At 54.1% G+C, this 16852-nt stretch overlaps 2 protein-coding genes across 4 annotated transcripts in view; one reads left to right on the forward strand and one right to left on the reverse strand.

Annotated features, from left to right (window-relative positions):
* Rfx1 (regulatory factor X1) overlaps positions 1-7329 on the forward strand; it is a 31301-nt gene extending 23972 nt beyond the window's left edge. For 2 of the 3 annotated variants that reach the window (XM_055621078.1, XM_055621079.1), the window contains 11 exons: positions 464-645; positions 1290-1409; positions 1722-1834; positions 2856-2974; positions 3103-3212; positions 3299-3450; positions 3523-3620; positions 5105-5254; positions 5329-5537; positions 5742-5941; positions 6051-7329. In XM_055621078.1, the coding sequence (XP_055477053.1) occupies positions 464-645; positions 1290-1409; positions 1722-1834; positions 2856-2974; positions 3103-3212; positions 3299-3450; positions 3523-3620; positions 5105-5254; positions 5329-5537; positions 5742-5941; positions 6051-6220 (1623 nt within the window). In that variant the 3' untranslated portion in view covers positions 6221-7329. Of the gene's footprint in view, positions 1-463; positions 646-1289; positions 1410-1721; positions 1835-2855; positions 2975-3102; positions 3213-3298; positions 3451-3522; positions 3621-5104; positions 5255-5328; positions 5538-5741; positions 5942-6050 lie in introns of those variants that run through there. The other variant, XM_055621080.1, reaches the window with a different exon arrangement.
* A 72-nt stretch (positions 7330-7401) lies between these two features.
* On the reverse strand, positions 7402-14836 carry Dcaf15 (DDB1 and CUL4 associated factor 15). Its single transcript, XM_055621555.1, has 13 exons — positions 14705-14836; positions 13002-13099; positions 12783-12918; positions 12171-12277; positions 11938-12077; positions 11681-11851; positions 9056-9487; positions 8877-8968; positions 8658-8786; positions 8495-8580; positions 8219-8323; positions 8028-8143; positions 7402-7836 (listed from the first exon to the last, which is right to left on the reverse strand). The coding sequence occupies exons 1-13, from the start codon at positions 14834-14836 to the stop codon at positions 7781-7783; spliced, it is 1800 nt and encodes a 599-aa protein (XP_055477530.1). The 3' UTR covers positions 7402-7780.
* Between the last annotated feature and the right edge of the window lie 2016 nt (positions 14837-16852).

The following is a 16852-nucleotide window of genomic DNA, read 5'->3' on the forward strand; positions in this document are numbered from 1 at the left end:
TGTGTGTGTGTGTGTGTGTGTGTGTGTGTGTGTGTGTGTGTGTGTGTGTTTATATTTCTATTTCCACCCTCTTCTATCTCACTTTCAACATCCTGAACCCCCTCAGGAACCATGAATTTGTTTTTTAATCTATCTGCTTCCCATCTCTATAATGTTACTTCTAGAATGTTCTACAGGTGGACTCTTATATTCTGTGACCTTGGAAGATCGACTTCTCATTACTCATGTAGTAACAACTTTGTCTTTAAATAGCTGCAGGTGGCTGGTAGCAAGTGCATAGGCCAGTGCTCTTCTAGAAACTTAAAGACTGTAGTTCCCAGGAATACCGTGACACGATGTGCAACTTACAGCTGGCCACGGTGGCTGTCAGAAGCACAGTGGAAATAAGTTGCAGAGCATGCAGCCACAGTCTGAAAGGGTTCCGGGGACTGTCAGCACTGCCCAGTCTTTCCGTGTGCTCCAGGTGCAGTGGCTCCTGGATAACTACGAGACCGCCGAGGGCGTGAGCCTGCCACGCAGCACCCTCTACTGCCACTACCTGCTGCACTGCCAGGAGCAGAAGCTGGAGCCCGTTAATGCAGCCTCTTTCGGCAAGCTTATCCGCTCGGTATTCATGGGTCTGCGCACACGCCGTCTGGGCACCAGGTTTGCCCCTCCCCCTCCCCCTTCATCTGCCCTCTGCCTCAAAGGGTTATGCTCCCTGCCCATATGACCCATTACCACTCCAAGCGGTTCTGAACACAGGATAAGACCCCTCTTGTCTCTTGCACCCTCTGCTCAGCCTTCCTGTGCCTACCCTGGGGACGCTGCTCGGCCTGTGCCTTCTCTTTCCTTTAATTTACCCCATCTCCCTACTCAGCTATCCCTTGGTCCATGCTCATCTCTTTTCCAGATAGTAGCTTAGGCATCATTGCATGCATGCATTTGTTCATTTGTTCATCCATCCATCCATCCATCCATCCATCCATCCATCCATCCATATTACCCCTGGGTGATAAGCTTGCTCTGTGTCTCAGTTTTCTCATTTCTGTCCAGGCTCTCCCTTCGTGGCATAGAGTGGGGGTTACATGCTCAGTAAAGGCACCACATGTCCTTACAACCAACAGCCAAGTGTCTGCCAAATGCTTGCCTGGAATCAGAATTGATTGCAAGCAGTGACTCATGCTGCCCTGCCCTCACTCCTGACACCTAACGCCCTGTTCTTCAGCTCAGCTGGCTAGTTTTCTCCGTTCATAGACCCCCAGCGTCCTGCCCAGCTGGTAAAGTACCTCACCCTGCCTTCTTCCCAGGGGCAACTCTAAGTACCACTATTATGGTCTGCGGATCAAAGCCAGCTCACCCCTGCTGCGGCTGATGGAGGACCAGCAGCACATGGCCATGAGAGGCCAGCCATTCTCCCAGAAACAGAGGTAGGGTCCCCTCCTGCTCTGGAGCTGAGCAGGGACTGCAAAGTTGACTGTATGATACCACTTGACCATACCCTAGGCACTTCTCATCAGTCTGCCCAACCCCCACTCAGGTGGCTTGTCCCTTCCAGGTGACATCACTTACTACCCAACCACGCTCCATCAATCCTTACCTGCTACCCATCCCCACCCCAGCCCATCCCCTCCCTGATCACCACACAGCTGGGTTACCCCCTCCCTACCAGATCTGTCCCCCTCCCTCACCCTAGCTGGCCCATCTTCCCACCAGCCACCCCACTACCCCTTCCCCTCCAGGCTCAAGCCCATCCAGAAGATGGAGGGCGTGGCCAACGGTGTTGCCGTGGGGCAGCAGAGCACAGGGCTGTCAGACATCAGCGCCCAGGTGCAGCAGTACCAGCAGTTCCTGGGTGAGAGCCGATGGGCAAGGCAGGATAGCCTGCCCCGGGGACTCAGGAGGGCCCATAGGGGGAGTCTGGTGGACATTCAGGCTTGCTTGCCTCTCTCTTTACAGGATTATTCTGTCCCCGCAAACCTTCTCCAAGATCTCCCAACTCCATTTTGGGTTTTTTATTTTTAAGACAGTTTCTCACCATATAGCTCTGGCTAATCTAGAATTCACTGTATAGACTATGCTAGCCTCCAGCACAGAGATCCACTTGCCTCTGCTCTCTAAGAGCGGGGATTAAAGGTGTGTGCTACCATGCTTGCCTCATGCCATACTTTTGAGACCTGGTCTCCTGACCTTCAAGCTCAGGCTCCACAGAGCTGAGATCCCATCCCCTTTCAGTAGCCAGTGTTTCTGTGTTCGTGCACCCCCGGTGAAGCCTGGTGATGCTGAATCCCACACCAATAGGTAATATGGATGGTCAAACAGTAGTCCACTAACACGACAGGTGATCCCATCCTTGCTGGCCTGCTGTGTTTATGTGACTAGGATTCATAACTGAGAGGGAAGCGTGTTAGGTTTCTGCACACACTAAAGATGCAAAAAAAAGAGAAAACAGGGCCTGATAGTGATGCTGACAGCAAAGAACAGCCTCCTGGCCACCATGACACTGAGGCTGGGGAGTGGAGGAAGAGGTAGAGCTGATGCTCAGAGTCGTGTGGCCCTGGTGACCGTGCTAATGATGAACAGCATCCCTCTGATACGGATAGGTACCTACTTCCTTGGCAGGGAGGCTGCCTGTACCAAGTGTCTAAGGACTGGTCAGAACCAGCACTCATCAGCAGGCCAGGGCAGTCAAAAGTACCTTGTGTGCTCTGTGCAAGGGGCCATAGGACCCTGGGCCAGTAGCTCACCCTACTTGGTCTAGCCATTCATCCTATACATGGAGATTGACACATGTTGGAATGACAGTTGACTAGAAACCCAGAGGCAGCAAGAGGTAGACAGGTAGACACAGGGTCTCATGGTGCCCTCACTCCTAGATGCTTCCAGGAGCCTCCCTGATTTCGCTGAGCTGGACCTCCAGGGCAAAGCGCTACCCGAGGGCATCGGCCCTGGGGATGTTAAGGCCTTCCAGGTCCTGTATCGGGAGCACTGTGAGGTAGGGCAGTCAGATGGTGGGTGAGAGGGTGAGTGGGCTGTCCTTGAAAGCAGCTGGCCTTCTGCCTTGAGCAGGAAGCTCCATGCTGGCCTTGCACCACTCCCCATTGTGAAGTCCTGTCCCTTCAGGCCATTGTGGATGTCATGATAAACCTCCAGTTCACGCTGGTGGAAACGCTGTGGAAGACCTTTTGGAGATATAACCTTAGCCAACCTAATGAGGCACCACCACTGGCCGTGTAAGTGCCCAGAGTCTGGGAGGGGGTAACCCCTGCATGTGGGGGCTACACATGCCCTTGACTGGGGGTTGGGTGGGTTCCCACAGGCATGATGAGGCAGAGAAGCGGCTGCCCAGGGCCAGTCTGGTGCTCCTGTCCAAGTTCCAGCCCGTGCTGCAGTGGACCAAGCACTGTGACAACGTGCTGTACCAGGGCCTGGTGGACATCCTCATCCCTGATGTGCTGCGGCCCATCCCCAGTGAGTGCTGCTGCCTGCGCCCCTCCCTGAAGCACCCCTGTCTACCCTGACCAGCACCCCCTTCCTCCACAGGTGCCTTGACCCAAGCAATCCGGAACTTTGCCAAGAGCCTAGAGAGCTGGCTCACCCATGCCATGGTGAACATCCCTGAGGAGATGCTTCGGGTGAAGGTGAGGACTGCAGTGGGCAACCAGGCTACAACATTTGTATGGTGCCTGCAGGACGCCTGTGAAGACTTGCTCTTTAAGGGCCTCAAGGCTGGCTCCAGGCAGTCTTACACCTTAGACCCCATATCTGAAGGCTCCCAGGGTTTTAGTACTTAGGACATCTGCCTGCCTATCTATCCATCTATCTCTACTTATTACTGAGACAGTCTTACTATGTAGTCCTGGTTGGCCTAGAACTCTCTTTGTAGACCAGGCCTCAAACTCACAAGAGATTCACCTGCCCCAGTCTCCTGAGCACTGGGATTAAAGGTGTGCCCACCATGCTCAGCAAGCCTGCTCTAACTCAGACAGTAACTGACACTTGCATATAGAGCTCAGCGGTACACTCCTTGTCTAGTTTGTGCTAGGCCTTGGGTTCCAGCCTCAGCACTGGGGTGGGGGGGCTGTTTTTGTTGATGGCATGAGTTAGGCATGAAGTGCATACCTGTAATGCCAGCACAAAGGATGAGACAGGGCCACCAAAAGTCTGAGCCTAGTCTGGACCCTGCCTCAAAGGAGGAAAAAAAAACCCAAAACACCCCAGTAATTTTGGGCAGGCAAGGGAGGTACTCTGTGGGGAGTGCTGGGTGAACGTGATCTGAGTTTGATCACCATCACAGTCAGCAAGAAACAGTGACAGACAGGGCCAGGGAGATGGCTCAGTGCATAAAAGTACTGACCTTTCACGCCTGGTAACCTGAATTTGATCCTGGGACCCACATGACGAACAGAGAGCAGTGACGCCCACGAGTTGTCCTCTGACTTTCATAAGTGGGCCATCAAGGAATGCACAAAATGAGCAGGGCGTGGTGGCGCACAACTTTAATACACTCGGGAGGCGGGGCGGGCAGACCTCAGAGCTCAAGACTAGCCTAGTCTACAGGGCAGCCAGGGCTGTTACAGGGGGAAGCCCTACCTCAAACACAACAAATAAATAAATACATAAATAAATTTGGGCAGATCTCTCAGAGCTCAAGACTAGCCTAGTCTACAGGACAGCCAGGGCTGTTACAGGGAGAAGCCCTCCTCAAACACAATCAATCAATCAATAAATAAATGCTCAGAAAACCAACAACATACCTTAAATGCTCAAAATAAATGAAGAGAAGAGCAGCTGGCGGTGGCGTACACCTTTAACCCCAGCACTCAGGAGGCAGAGGCAGCTCAAACACTGAGTTTTAGAGGCCAGCCTGGTTCAGGATGGCTGGAGCTCCACAGAGGTAAAGAGAGAAGAAACCAAAATAAATAAATAGAAAAAAATCGTGCCAGCCAGTATGGGAACAGTTGAATGACCCACACCAGGACTGGAGACCCACCCTTGGCCTCCAAACAGAAGCGGTAACGCGCATCCTTCTGGTTTCTAAGAAAAGGGGCTCAGTGGCAGGTTACAGGTGAGGCTGGGCAGGGTGGCCCGTGTGGAAACTGCTAGGCTGCTGTCTCCCGTGCAGGTGGCAGCAGCTGGCGCCTTTGCACAGACGCTGCGGCGCTACACGTCGCTCAACCACCTGGCGCAGGCTGCGCGGGCCGTGCTGCAGAACACTGCCCAGATCAACCAGATGCTGAGTGACCTCAACCGAGTGGACTTTGCAAATGTGCAGGTGAGTACCAGTGGGACTGGGATGGAAGGGAGCCATGGGGAGAGACGGCTGAGCGGCTGCCTGCTGCGCCCCAGGAGCAGGCCTCGTGGGTGTGCCGCTGCGAGGACCGTGTGGTGCAGCGTCTGGAGCAGGACTTCAAGGTGACGCTGCAGCAGCAGAACTCACTGGAGCAGTGGGCGGCCTGGCTGGATGGCGTGGTGAGCCAGGTGCTCAAGCCTTACCAGGGCAGTTCCGGCTTTCCCAAGGCAGCCAAGCTCTTCCTCCTCAAGTGGTCCTTCTACAGGTGCGCGCCCGGGCGGCCGGGGCCTGACTGGGAGGGGTAACACTGGGGGTCCCAGTATGTGTTGAGAAGACCTGCCAGAAGTGATGGATAGGGCTAGGGAAGGCCATTAGCTCAGGAAAGACACTGGGGAGCCAGCACGCCTGCCAGCAGCACAGTAGGGCAAATAGCCCTGCAATCCTGACAACTCTTGGTCACTGCCCCCAGCTCCATGGTAATCCGGGACCTGACCCTGCGCAGTGCTGCCAGCTTCGGCTCCTTCCACCTCATCCGGCTGTTGTATGACGAGTACATGTACTACCTGATTGAGCACCGAGTAGCCCAGGCCAGGGGCGAGACCCCGATCGCAGTCATGGGAGAGTTTGCAAACCTGGCCACTGCGCTGAATCCCTTGGACCCCGACAAAGGTAACAATTCATGTCCCCACCTAAGATCTGGGTTTCAGCTAATGGGGAGGCCTGGCATCCCTGGAAATTTCAGTTTGTCGCTGAGCTGGGCCTGGTCCCTGTGCCCTAGACGAGGAAGAGGAGGAGGAGGAAGAGAGTGAGGACGAGCTGCCACAAGACATCTCGCTGGCCGCTGGCAGTGAGTCCCCCGCGCTGGGCCCCGAAGCTCTGGAGCCACCTGCGAAGCTGGCTCGGACTGACACACGTAGCCTCTTCGTGCAGGCCCTGCCCTCCAGCTAAGCCTGAGGCCTCCCTGCCCCCCCCTTTGCCCGCCCAACCTGCGCTGCTGCCCCTCCAGGCCAGGGTCCGGTCCCTCAGCTTTTGTGGCTTCACTGTCACCCTTCCAGCTCACGCCAGAGCTGGAGAGGGTCCCCCTGACAGAGAAGGCTAGGGGAATCCCCCCTCACATGGGGCTGGTACAATCATGGGCTGGGCTGGGCAGAACCGAAGCTGCAAACCCTGACACAAAAGACGTGCCTTAAGGAACCTGCCCAGGTGTCCCTTTTCCTGCCCCAACTCGCAGCCCTGTCACCCCTCCCCAACACACACACACACACCACCCCCACCCCCAGAGGGCAGCAGGCTGGCTCCTCCCCTGCGTAACTGTTAACTTATTCTGCTCTCTGGCTTTGCACAGCCTGCCTGGGCAGCCCCAAGCCCGGGCAGGCGCAGGTGGGGGGCATCTTGGGACCCCCACTGTCAGCAGCAGCAGCAGCCCTACTGCTCCCTTTTCTTGGTATAAGTGCAATTAAAGCTGTGGGTGTTGCACCTTCTCCAGAGCTGGGTTCTCCTGGCCCGCAGCCCAGAGAGGGGCATATTGTGAAGGGCCCCCTGGCCTCCAGCTTCCAAAGAGGAGCATCCGGCTGGCTGCAGGGCCAGGTGCTCCAGACCTGAGGCCACGCCCTGCGCCTTCCACCCTAACAGCTTGTGACCGAAATCTGCTCCCAGAGACGCTTCTCCTCCGTGCAGTTGCCCCGACCCGTAACTATCGTGTGATTAGTGAGTGCCGCTTATGCGGAGTCAGTAACTTGTTGGGTTTTTTTCCAACCATCATGGCCTTATCCGTTCCCGTTTTCTCAGTGTCTTCAATCTGTGATAGATGTTTATGGAAAAGAAAAAGAAAAGAAAAAGGAAAAAAAAAAAAAAGGAAAATCTGGCCTATTGTATAGAAATCACTATTTTGTGTGCTCCGCGTGCTACAGCTTTTGGGGTGGTCCTGCACACTCCCCATGGGGCCTCCCTTCCCAGTGGTGAAAGTATCCACGCGCGTGGTAGTTTAGTGTACTGTTTTCTACCTTTTTGTAGTCTTTCTTAAAACAATAAATACTGCTGTGATCTTTGTCTACTGATGACTAGGGCAGGGTTAAGTGGGGAACAAGGGAGGAGTGTGCACTAAGGACAGAAAGGGACACCAGCCAGGCTCAGAAATAAAGCATTTAGTACATGAAGAACAAGGGGAGGTGGCCACAGGGTTCCACCCTGGGGGAGGGAGGCTGGAACCACTGGGCCTCCCTGGTGGGCTACACTTGCAGCCAAGGAAGGGGCCAGAGCACAGGAAGCAGGACTGGGCTTAGCCGAGGCAGGCCAGGCCTGAGGGGCTCCTCTCGGCCCTTTCCCAACTTAAATAGGCATAAATAAAGACACATCCAGACTCTTGGGCCACCAGGGGCTGCTGCACCAGTCCCATCCCGCAACCTAACACTAGTGCCGATTGGGGCCCCTGTAGGGCCAGCCCAGGAAGGCAGTCCTCTCCTGAGCCCTCGGAGGTAGTTGGAGTCAGGGTCCAGGGCGGTCCAGCCCTCACAGCACAATCCAAGTGTACCGCTCACTGTCTGCCAAAACCTTCAATGAGCACCCTGCAGAGGAGGATATGCAGAACCATAATCCACTCGTCCAGTCCTGCAGCTAATTCCTATGGCCTAACTAAGACAAAGTTCTAGAAACAACTCCCCGATAATTCCCCGCCCCCTTATGAATGACACCATAACATCCAGTATGCCCTAGGATCCAGGGTGAGATCCAGCTAGGACATTAGGGCAGCTCCTACCTTTGTGCAGTGCCTCATTGGTCATCCTGTTCACATAGCGGCCACTGCTCTCTGGGACCAGCCATTTCATGACCATGTCCACACAACTCTTTCGGTAGGAGCTCCAGACACTGCCACTGAGAAGGAGGAAAATGAGTCAAGAGGAGACTTCCCTGCCAACTCCCTGGCCACCCATTCTTGCCCTGCCTTACCTGGTCTGCCCTTTGACCTCAGTTAGGTCACCCACACTGACTGTCTCAAAGATGCCTGTGTTGAGGTCCCAGGCCACCTTGAGACTGGTGTGGTAGGTCTTTGGTCTGTGGTGGTGGAGAACAAGAGGGTGGGCCGGTGAGTCCCTTGCACTCGCTTGTCACACACCAGTGACAGCAGGGGCACTCCAGGCTCTATCTGTTCGCCCTTGACATCTTACATAGAAGGCTCTCTGTATGGTGCCCACATGAGGGCTAGCCAAGGGCCCTGTCACTCACCGGAGCTGGCCCTCCTCAGTGGGGGCTGGGAAGGCCAGAAGCAGCAGGCCAATGTTGATCAGGACCTGATTGGTTTCTGGGCAGACCTGGGGGCAAGCAGTGACAGTTGAGATAGACATCCACGGTGGGAGCACTCCAGCCTCCTGCTGTGCCCCAGCCTCACCTCCAGGATGACTATGTCATAGTCACTGAAAGAGCAGAACTGGTGACCCCAGGTGGCATCATGGCGGATGACCTCATTGATGACATACTCGAAGTCCAGTGTGAGCTGCTCCACTGTCAGGTACTGGCCCTGGGGACAGATGGCAGAGAGCTAGCAGTAGGTGGTGCTAACCACCCCTTACATCCTGGCTCACCCACGACCTGCACCAGGGCTACCCACCTGCATGTCAGTCCGTTCTCTCATGGGCCGTAAGTTGCGACCACGGAGGTCAGTCACCACAAAGGGCAAGGAGATCTTGTCATCCTCAAACTCTGGGGAGGCAGGGAGAGGGTAGGAGCAGGCCAAAGGTCCTCGTGGGACTGCCCCATCCCAGAACCTGTCCCAGGAAGTGCCCTCACCATCCTCAGGCTCTGTCCCTTCCCCAGACCGCAACACATAGTGCAACTTGGTGTAATTGATGTAGCCAGGCTCGGGGGCAGATGCCTCTGCAGCAGGAGGGCTGTCCCTGGGCACCACTTCCCCACTTGGGGCTGGTGGCTCTGAGGATAGGCGGCTGCGGCTGCTTGAGGGCCCCAGACCAGAGGGCAGCCGAGATTCCTCCAAGGTACCCTTGGCCTCTTTGGCCCTGCGGAAGATGTCAGCCACAAACTCCTTGGCCTTGGCAATGGCTGGTGAGGGCTCCAGGGCTCCAGAGGGCCGGGCTGGGACCACTTCAAGGCCAAGGCTGGGGAAAGCAGGGACTGCCTCTGGGCTCCAAGGTCCTGGAGAGCTGGGCGGGGCTGGGGGCAAAGCTGTGTGGTCATACAGGATTTGGCAGAAACTGTTGTCGCCTGCAAAAAACATTGTAAAGTAGGATATGTCACCACAGTTCAAGGTTACTGTGACTTCCCTCAAAGGCTGGATTAGAAGCCCACCTGAAGGAGCCCCCTACAACCGTTTCTGTGTTCAAGTCAGTGTAAAACCCCTGGAAGGGTATGAGGTCAGAAACCACAGTGAGACATGCATTCATTTAAGACTTTTTAAAAGTATGCTGGGGCCAGGCATGGTGGCGTATGTGTTTAATTTCAGCACTTGGAGGACAGAGGCAGGCAGATCTCTGTGAGTTGGAGGCCAGCCTGGTCTATAGAGTGAGTTCTAGGACAGCCAGAGCTGTTACACAAAGAAACTTGTCTCAAAATGGATGCTGGGAATAGAACCCAGGGCCTTTCACATGCCAGGCTACTACTCAAATCTCATCTTTGAACATTTACCATGCTACTCAGAAAGGACACAGCAAATGAGATGCACAAAGCTTTGCCCTCAGAGTGCAGTCTGCAGTGAGAACAGGTTATAATCACCTTCATGAATTCTCACAACCCGAATAAACCAGCACTGGCAGAGAGGTCATATTTATTAGAGGAAATAGGGAGTCAGCAGAGGAACCTGTGACACACCTCTCCCTATAAGCAGCACCATGACCCTCAGGCCACTATTGTCCAAGGGGTCATGGTGGCACACTTTCAGGAAAGAGGAGTAAGTTGGAAATAGTTTGACATAAAGTTCTGGGACAAGCTGGACACCGGGCCTTGAATCCTTAGTCCTGCCTGGGCCTCTTGTCAGCTGCCTGGGCCTCTTGTCAGCTGCCTGGGCAGCTCATGGTCAGCAGATGGCTGGCACAGCCTTAGTAAAGGTTAGGGATCGCTCCCAATGAAACACAGGTGTCCAGAGCAGGGCTGGAGAGAACTCAGTTTGAGTCAAAGGACTAAGTTCCCTATCCTTTGCTGGTCAGCTTAGTCACATGAACTTGACCCGTGCCTCTTCCTTCCCCTGCGCCAGGACAGCCATTTTAATGGGAATAGTCTTGAATTCAAAACATGTCATTAGTTTATCCCAAAAGTAGTACACAGCTCTAGCTCTCTCCTGTGTCTATGTCCAGATGTAATTTGTATGTCATGGCTTTTCTCTGGTGGTTCACAGGACACTGACCTGAACCTCTCAACTTTGCAGAAGGGCACCAAGAGGGCCCTGGCTCTCTGCTATGGACCTGAACACACACCTGATGAATCCAGCCTTCTCAGAGGGCAGGAGCCAGCAGGGCAGAGCTGTAGGCTCAGACTCCATGCCCTCACTCTATTCCTGCCAGCCAGTGGCGTCACCCTACTTCTTAACATGTCACTCTATCAAGACATGGAGACACAGCTTAGCAGGTAAAGGCGCCTGCTACTAGGAGTCCAGACCTAGGCTCAAAATTCCCAGACCCCACATGACAAAGAATCAACTCCTCAAAGCTGTCCTGACTTCCCTGGCACATACATGTGTACATACACATACACAGACAGACATGCAAAAAATTAATAAAAATTAAAATGTAATTTAAAGATTAAACAAAAAAGGTACAAGAGCCAGGTGTGGTAGCACACACCTTTAATTCTAGCACTAAGAAGGCACAGGCAGGGGATCTTTGTAAGCCTGAGATCAACCTGGTCTGTGTGGTGAGTTCTAGGCCAGCCTGGGCTACGTAGGCATTATCTAACAAAAGAGACAGCATGGAATTTGTTACTGGTATTCCCTGACATGCAAGACAGCTGAGTGTATTAATTATGCTCTAGGGTGTGGCAGGATAACACTGGCTACAGAGGGTCATGCACTGCCCGTTGTCATCAACACTGTATGAACATGTTCTCTCATTTCCACACAACAACAAAACTGCACTGTTTAGGACACAGCCCTGTCCTCAGAGCACATTACCTGTACTGCATGGCATCATTCTTTTTTGTCATGCAGGAAACAGTCCTGCACGTGCTCAGCAGGTCCCTGTGCTGAGCAGCTCGACCATTAAGCCCTGCGAGGTGTAAGGTCCTCTAGCCCTACTACTGCTAAAGCAGCTCTTGGGCTGACAAGCTACACTTCAAGTAGGTCCAAGGCAGTCACTGAACATACTGGCCCAGCCTTCCCACCTCCCAGCTACAACATGCTGAGAGACTTGGCCAGGTCTCCTGGTCTGACCTCTGAACAGAAAATGGGACTGGCTGGCCTGGACCTACCTGCTGAGTGAACGGAGACAGCGCAGGCCACCAGAGAGTAGCTGGTGTTGAGCAGCACCACCTGATCCTTCTTGAGCTGGAAGGCGGGCTGGAAGGTGGGGAAGGGGTACACCACCTGGTATTTGGTATGCAGCATGAAGCCATGCCGCAGGCACTGTGCGCTTGGGTCCCCTGCAGCAAAACATACTACAGCTCACTTGATGCCCTGGCAGTGGTCCAGCAGCCACGCACCCCTTCCAGGGCCCCGGGGGTCTCACCTGGGTGGGCACGACTGGCATCCTGGCAGGCAGCACAGCGGCCCCGAGGTGGCACAGCCACAGTGCTGATGTAGATGTCACGATGGTTCTCATCACTCATCATCATCATGTTCATAAGCATCCCGTTGGCTGAGCGGGTGCTAGGGGTAACACACCCTCAGCCTGAAGCCCGTCTAGGGGCCACCAGCCCACCCTGCCTGCCCCACAGCCACCCTGCCTGCCCCCAGTCTCACTTGAAACCAAACACGATGACCTTGGACGCGTCGCTAGGCCACTCACACACAGTCAGGTACAGGTCACTGTAGATCTCCTCATCCTGGAAGAGCCGCACCTGCCGGACCTAAGCAGCAGCTCAGTCAGTGTGCAGTTAGGCTATCAGAGGGTGGAAGGTCCACTACACCACAACCAGGCTGTAACAAAGCTTCCCTCACAAGCGGCCTAGCAAGGCCTGAGCCTTGCAATCAGGAGGGAATCTGACCAAACATATTACCTCCCTGCTCCCTCTGGGTGACAAAGCCCATGTGCAACAGAAACTGAAGTAGCACCCACCTTAGGGCAGGGGTCAAGGATGAATGCTAAAGCCACTGTGATAACCTGTGTGAATCTAAGAGATCTGCCTGCATCCTGGCCCAGGCCAAGGGTGTCAGATGGGCTGTACATAATACCTGAGCCAAATGAAATGACCAGTTTGAACTAAAAAATCAGCAATTCCACATGGGTCACCCCACTGGCATGTCACTTCCATTTTACACAGGACACAGGCTGAATGGGCAGGAGCAGCTGAGACCTGCTGTCTGAAGGGTCGGCCTAGCACAGAGCCCCCCAAAGGAAAGGCCTCGTCCTACCAGCTTGAGCTTGCTGTGGACGTTGAACTCCCACCAGTAGAGGTGATAGATGTAGAAGGAGAAGTCGTCATCCCCGCTGCTGCTGGTGTAGGAGAGGACATAGCGGCCACACTTGGAAAACCCCAGGAAGATGTGGCTGGGGGCAGAATGGGCACAGCGGCCAGATGAGGACAAGCTCACAGCCCAACCAGCCACCACCCAGCCTGGAATCAGCCTCACCCTGCGTAGAGGAAATCCTCATCTACAATGTTCTTGAGAGACACACAGACCCTGGGGGGCAGCTTCCGGAAGAGACGAGGTGAGAGCTGCCCGCTGATCTGGGAAGGAGACAGCCAGGGCTCTTCAGCCAAAGGGCCTCCCAGCCTCCTTACCAGAGGCAGAAGCTGAGCAGCCTCCACAGGCCCACTGCTGGGGCAGATGGAGACACCAAGACCAGGTGACCTTACAAAGCCCCCCACCCCCACCAAGGAACCATGTTACATCCCAGCCATACCTGTCTTTGGATCGAGAGTCCTCCCAGCCTAAGCCTGACATCACCTCCCTGTGGTAGGGTCCCCTCACTAGGCCACTTGGCAAAAGCTGACCACAAGACAGGAGAAGACTAGGATGTATGTGGGCTGGAGCAGAGGGGCATGCATTTATTAGCGCACAAGAGGACCCACTTTTCTTTTTACAATGTATTACTGTGCAGACTACAACCCACGTGTAGAGACGAGGACAATTTTCAGGAGTCTGTTATCTCCTTTCGCTATGTGGGTGCCGGGGATCACATTCACGTTATTAGGTTTGGTGGCAAGTGCCAGTACCTATGGAGCCATCTCACTGGCCCCTGAGCCTAAAGAATCCCCACTATTCCCAAGTTGCCTCGAATCCATTATTAACCAAATCCCTTTCTTAATTAACTGCTACCTGCCAACCAACTGTCATACCCTAAAACATCACCAAGAAAGGATCTGACAGGCGTAAAGCTGACCACTGGGGAGCTATCTTGGCCCGCCTTCAAGAGATAGCCATCTAGTGGGAAAAGAGCTGCATGGGAAGGGCTGGCACCTTGCCCTCACTTCGCTCAACCCACAATGGGAATGGTTCTGTCGGCCAAGCCTTCCTGAAAGCATATAACCCTTGCTCCCGGAGCATCTAGGCTAAGGGCAGAGCCTTGCCTAGGGAGCACCAGTTAAAAGGTGGAGGCACAGTTTTGCCCTCACCCAGTTGCCAACATCCAGTTGGCAATCTTGTTCCACTGCTGCCCACCTAACAGATTATTCACATTCCTGCCCTTCCAGGTGTCCTCTGACAAGGGAGACAAGACAGAGCCCCCATCAAGTGGCTTCCACTTGAGAAGACCTAGCCCTACTATGGAAACACTCCTCCATTCAATGAGTGAGGCAGACACGAACTCCGAGATGGTCAGAGCTCAGACAGAGACAGAGGGAGCACCAAAAAGAGGATGCCCAGAGCCGTTAGCAGGAGCTCTGCAGGGGTTCGCGGGGAGCCCCAATAAGGGGCAGAGCTTTAAAAAAATGGGTCTACATCGAGGTCTACCCTTCCTCCAGATTCCTCGGACGGCCACTACAGTAACCCGCCCAGCGGCCTCCATCCTCCTTCCTTCCTCCATGATTCCCCCAGTCTCCTCCACCCAAGCCCCTTCTCTTGATGATCTCGCTCAGACGCCTGCATCCAAGGCCCCCTGCAGGTGACCCGCCTAGCTTGCCCCATCCAAGTCACCAACCTTTCTCGCCATCCTAGCCCGTGCCTCCCCACCAACCTCAACCCCGCCAAACTCATCCCCATACCCACCGCCCGGCCCGCCCAGCCCCCTCCCGGCCCCGCCCCCCACCTCGCCGCGCCGCCCTCCCTCGGCCGCCTCCCGGGTCTCCTCCTCCTCACAACCGGGCGCGCTTGCCTTAGGCTCCAGGCCTCACCTTGACCCGCTCCAGCTGCTTGAGGACGTGTTCCCGCCGCCGCCCCACCGCCCGCTTCCCCCCGGTTCCCCCAGGGCCGCCGCCACCGCTCCCGTTCCCGCTGTTCCGCTCCGATTTCGAGCTGGGCGCCATTTTCACCCCCTCCCTCCACTTCCGGAGCAACCGGTCCCTTAGCCCCGCCCTCGCCGCTTTCTGATTGGCCTTTTCTTCTCACGGCGGCCGGCCGGTTGGGTGACAGCCGGCATTCCTGGTCTCTTCCCGCTACACCTGTCCATCAAAGCTGTCTCGGAGCTTGGTTGGTAGATACGGTTACAGCTCCCGCCTTATTCCCGCCCTTCATTAAGAATAAACCACTCAGGAACCACTCTGGCGGTCCTTGGCCAGAAAACTTTAACTGAATAGGCGAAGATTCTTGTCAGGCATGACGTTGACACGCCCCTGAGTGGGTTTCCGTGGAGACCACTGGCGGTTCAGAGGCCTGTGGGCTGGACGATGGGAACCTGTGGTCCACAAGGGCCAGAATCGGCAGCCCTGGCTCTGGCTCAGGCCGGGAGGGCAGAGGCCCGAGGAGCATCCCTAGGCGGCTAGGGAGAAAAAAAAAGAATAGTTCATATTAAAACATCTTCCAGGCCGGGCATGGTGGCACACACCTTCAATTCCCGCGCTCGGGAGGCAGAGGCAGGGGGATCTCTGCGTTTCAGGCCAGCCCGGTCTACAAATCAAATTCCAGGACAGTCAGTGCTGCACAAAGAAACCCTGTCTCGAAAAACAAAGCAAACAAACATACAAAAAAAAAAAAAAAAAATCTTCCAGACGACGATGACAGTGATAGCGTCGGTCAAATATTAAGCTGTTTTTAAAAATTGCTTTTCATGGGTCAGGCGTAGTTCTGAGTTTGCACCACCTTGTGGAAGAAGGCCTGTTAAGACTTACACACTAATGATGCTAGCAAACATTACTGAACTGGTCGGCTTCATGCACCAGTTTAGCGTGCATTCATTCAATCTCTGCAACCATCCTAGAATAAAGCTTTTGTTTTACAAGTGAAACAGGAATAAAGTGAGCTCTCCTGAAGACATGGCAATTGTGTATAGAGGCTTCTGGCTACTCGTATGACAGTTGCAGAGGAGGCAGCATACTCCTTTCGGTTTCTAGAGAACCCAGCTAACAGCCCAGGTCATAAAGAAGAAAATACGCACTTGTCCTTGAATTCCAGGAATGGGTAGAAAGGCAGTTGGAAAGCAGCCTTGTAAAGGAGAGGAGGAAGAATATTCCCGCAAAGACAAAGGTTTCTGGAGAGTTTCAAGACTGCTACTAAACTGCATCGATGTATCCACTGATGGGGACACGTGCTGAGAGACTGTTATCAGGTGATTTCATCGTGATGCAGAGACCAGAGTGCTCACTAACAGCCCTCCAAGATCATCTGCATGTGCAGACCTGCCCTCAGCTGAATGCTAAACTATGGGGTGAAGGCAGGAAAAATCAAGAGGGAAAAATGAGCAAGCAGATCTGCATATTTGTGTGTGTGTGTGTGTGTGTGTGTGTGTGTGTATGTAAGTGTGTATGTATGGTTGTGTGTTCACATGTGTCCAGATGAGCTTTGCCCATCAGTGTGTCTGCAGAGAGCAGAGGTCAACATTAGTCCACCATTCTCCACCTTAATTTGGGCTTTTGGTTTTGGTTTGCTTTTTCTAGACAGCATCTCAACATATAGTCTTGGTTGATCTGGAGCTTGCTATGTAGACCAGGCTGGCCTTGAACTCAGAGAGAGCCACAGCCTGCTGAGCCTTTCACTGAGCTGGGAGCTTGTAGTTTCTGCTAAGGAGTAAGATCCACCTGAGGATGCTAAAGTTGGGAATGAAACTTTAAGGAGGAATCCAGCTTTGCTGACCCTCTTCATTTACCCTTGGAACTTTCTGCTGTGGATACTGCTTTCTGCGGGAGGTGGGGCCTACTCCCTCCCTGGTGTGTGTAGTATATTAGTGTCTTTACAGAAAGACAAGGGAAGCTGGGCATTCATGATGCTGTCTACCTTTAATCCAAGCACTCAGGAGGCAGAGCAGGCAGATCTCTGTGAGTTCGAGGCCATAGAGAGTACCAGGCCTATCAGGATTACATAGTGAGACTGTGTAGATAGATAGATAG

Source organism: Psammomys obesus, unplaced genomic scaffold (assembly GCF_907164565.1).
Source record: "Psammomys obesus unplaced genomic scaffold, mPsaObe1.curated_primary_1811, whole genome shotgun sequence".
NCBI lineage: Eukaryota > Metazoa > Chordata > Mammalia > Rodentia > Muridae > Psammomys > Psammomys obesus.

Bases quoted from the DNA above. Each gene is read 5' to 3' on its own strand.
- Dcaf15 (XM_055621555.1), bottom strand. From the start codon at position 14,836: ATGGCGCCCAGCTCGAAATCGGAGCGGAACAGCGGGAACGGGAGCGGT. The intron at 8,969-9,055 runs GTGAGGGCACTT...CTGCCTCCCCAG, and splicing joins AGGGACAGAGCCTGAGGATG to AGTTTGAGGATGACAAGATC. The intron at 8,144-8,218 runs GTAAGGCAGGGC...CCTCCTTCTCAG, and splicing joins GAGGTCAAAGGGCAGACCAG to TGGCAGTGTCTGGAGCTCCT.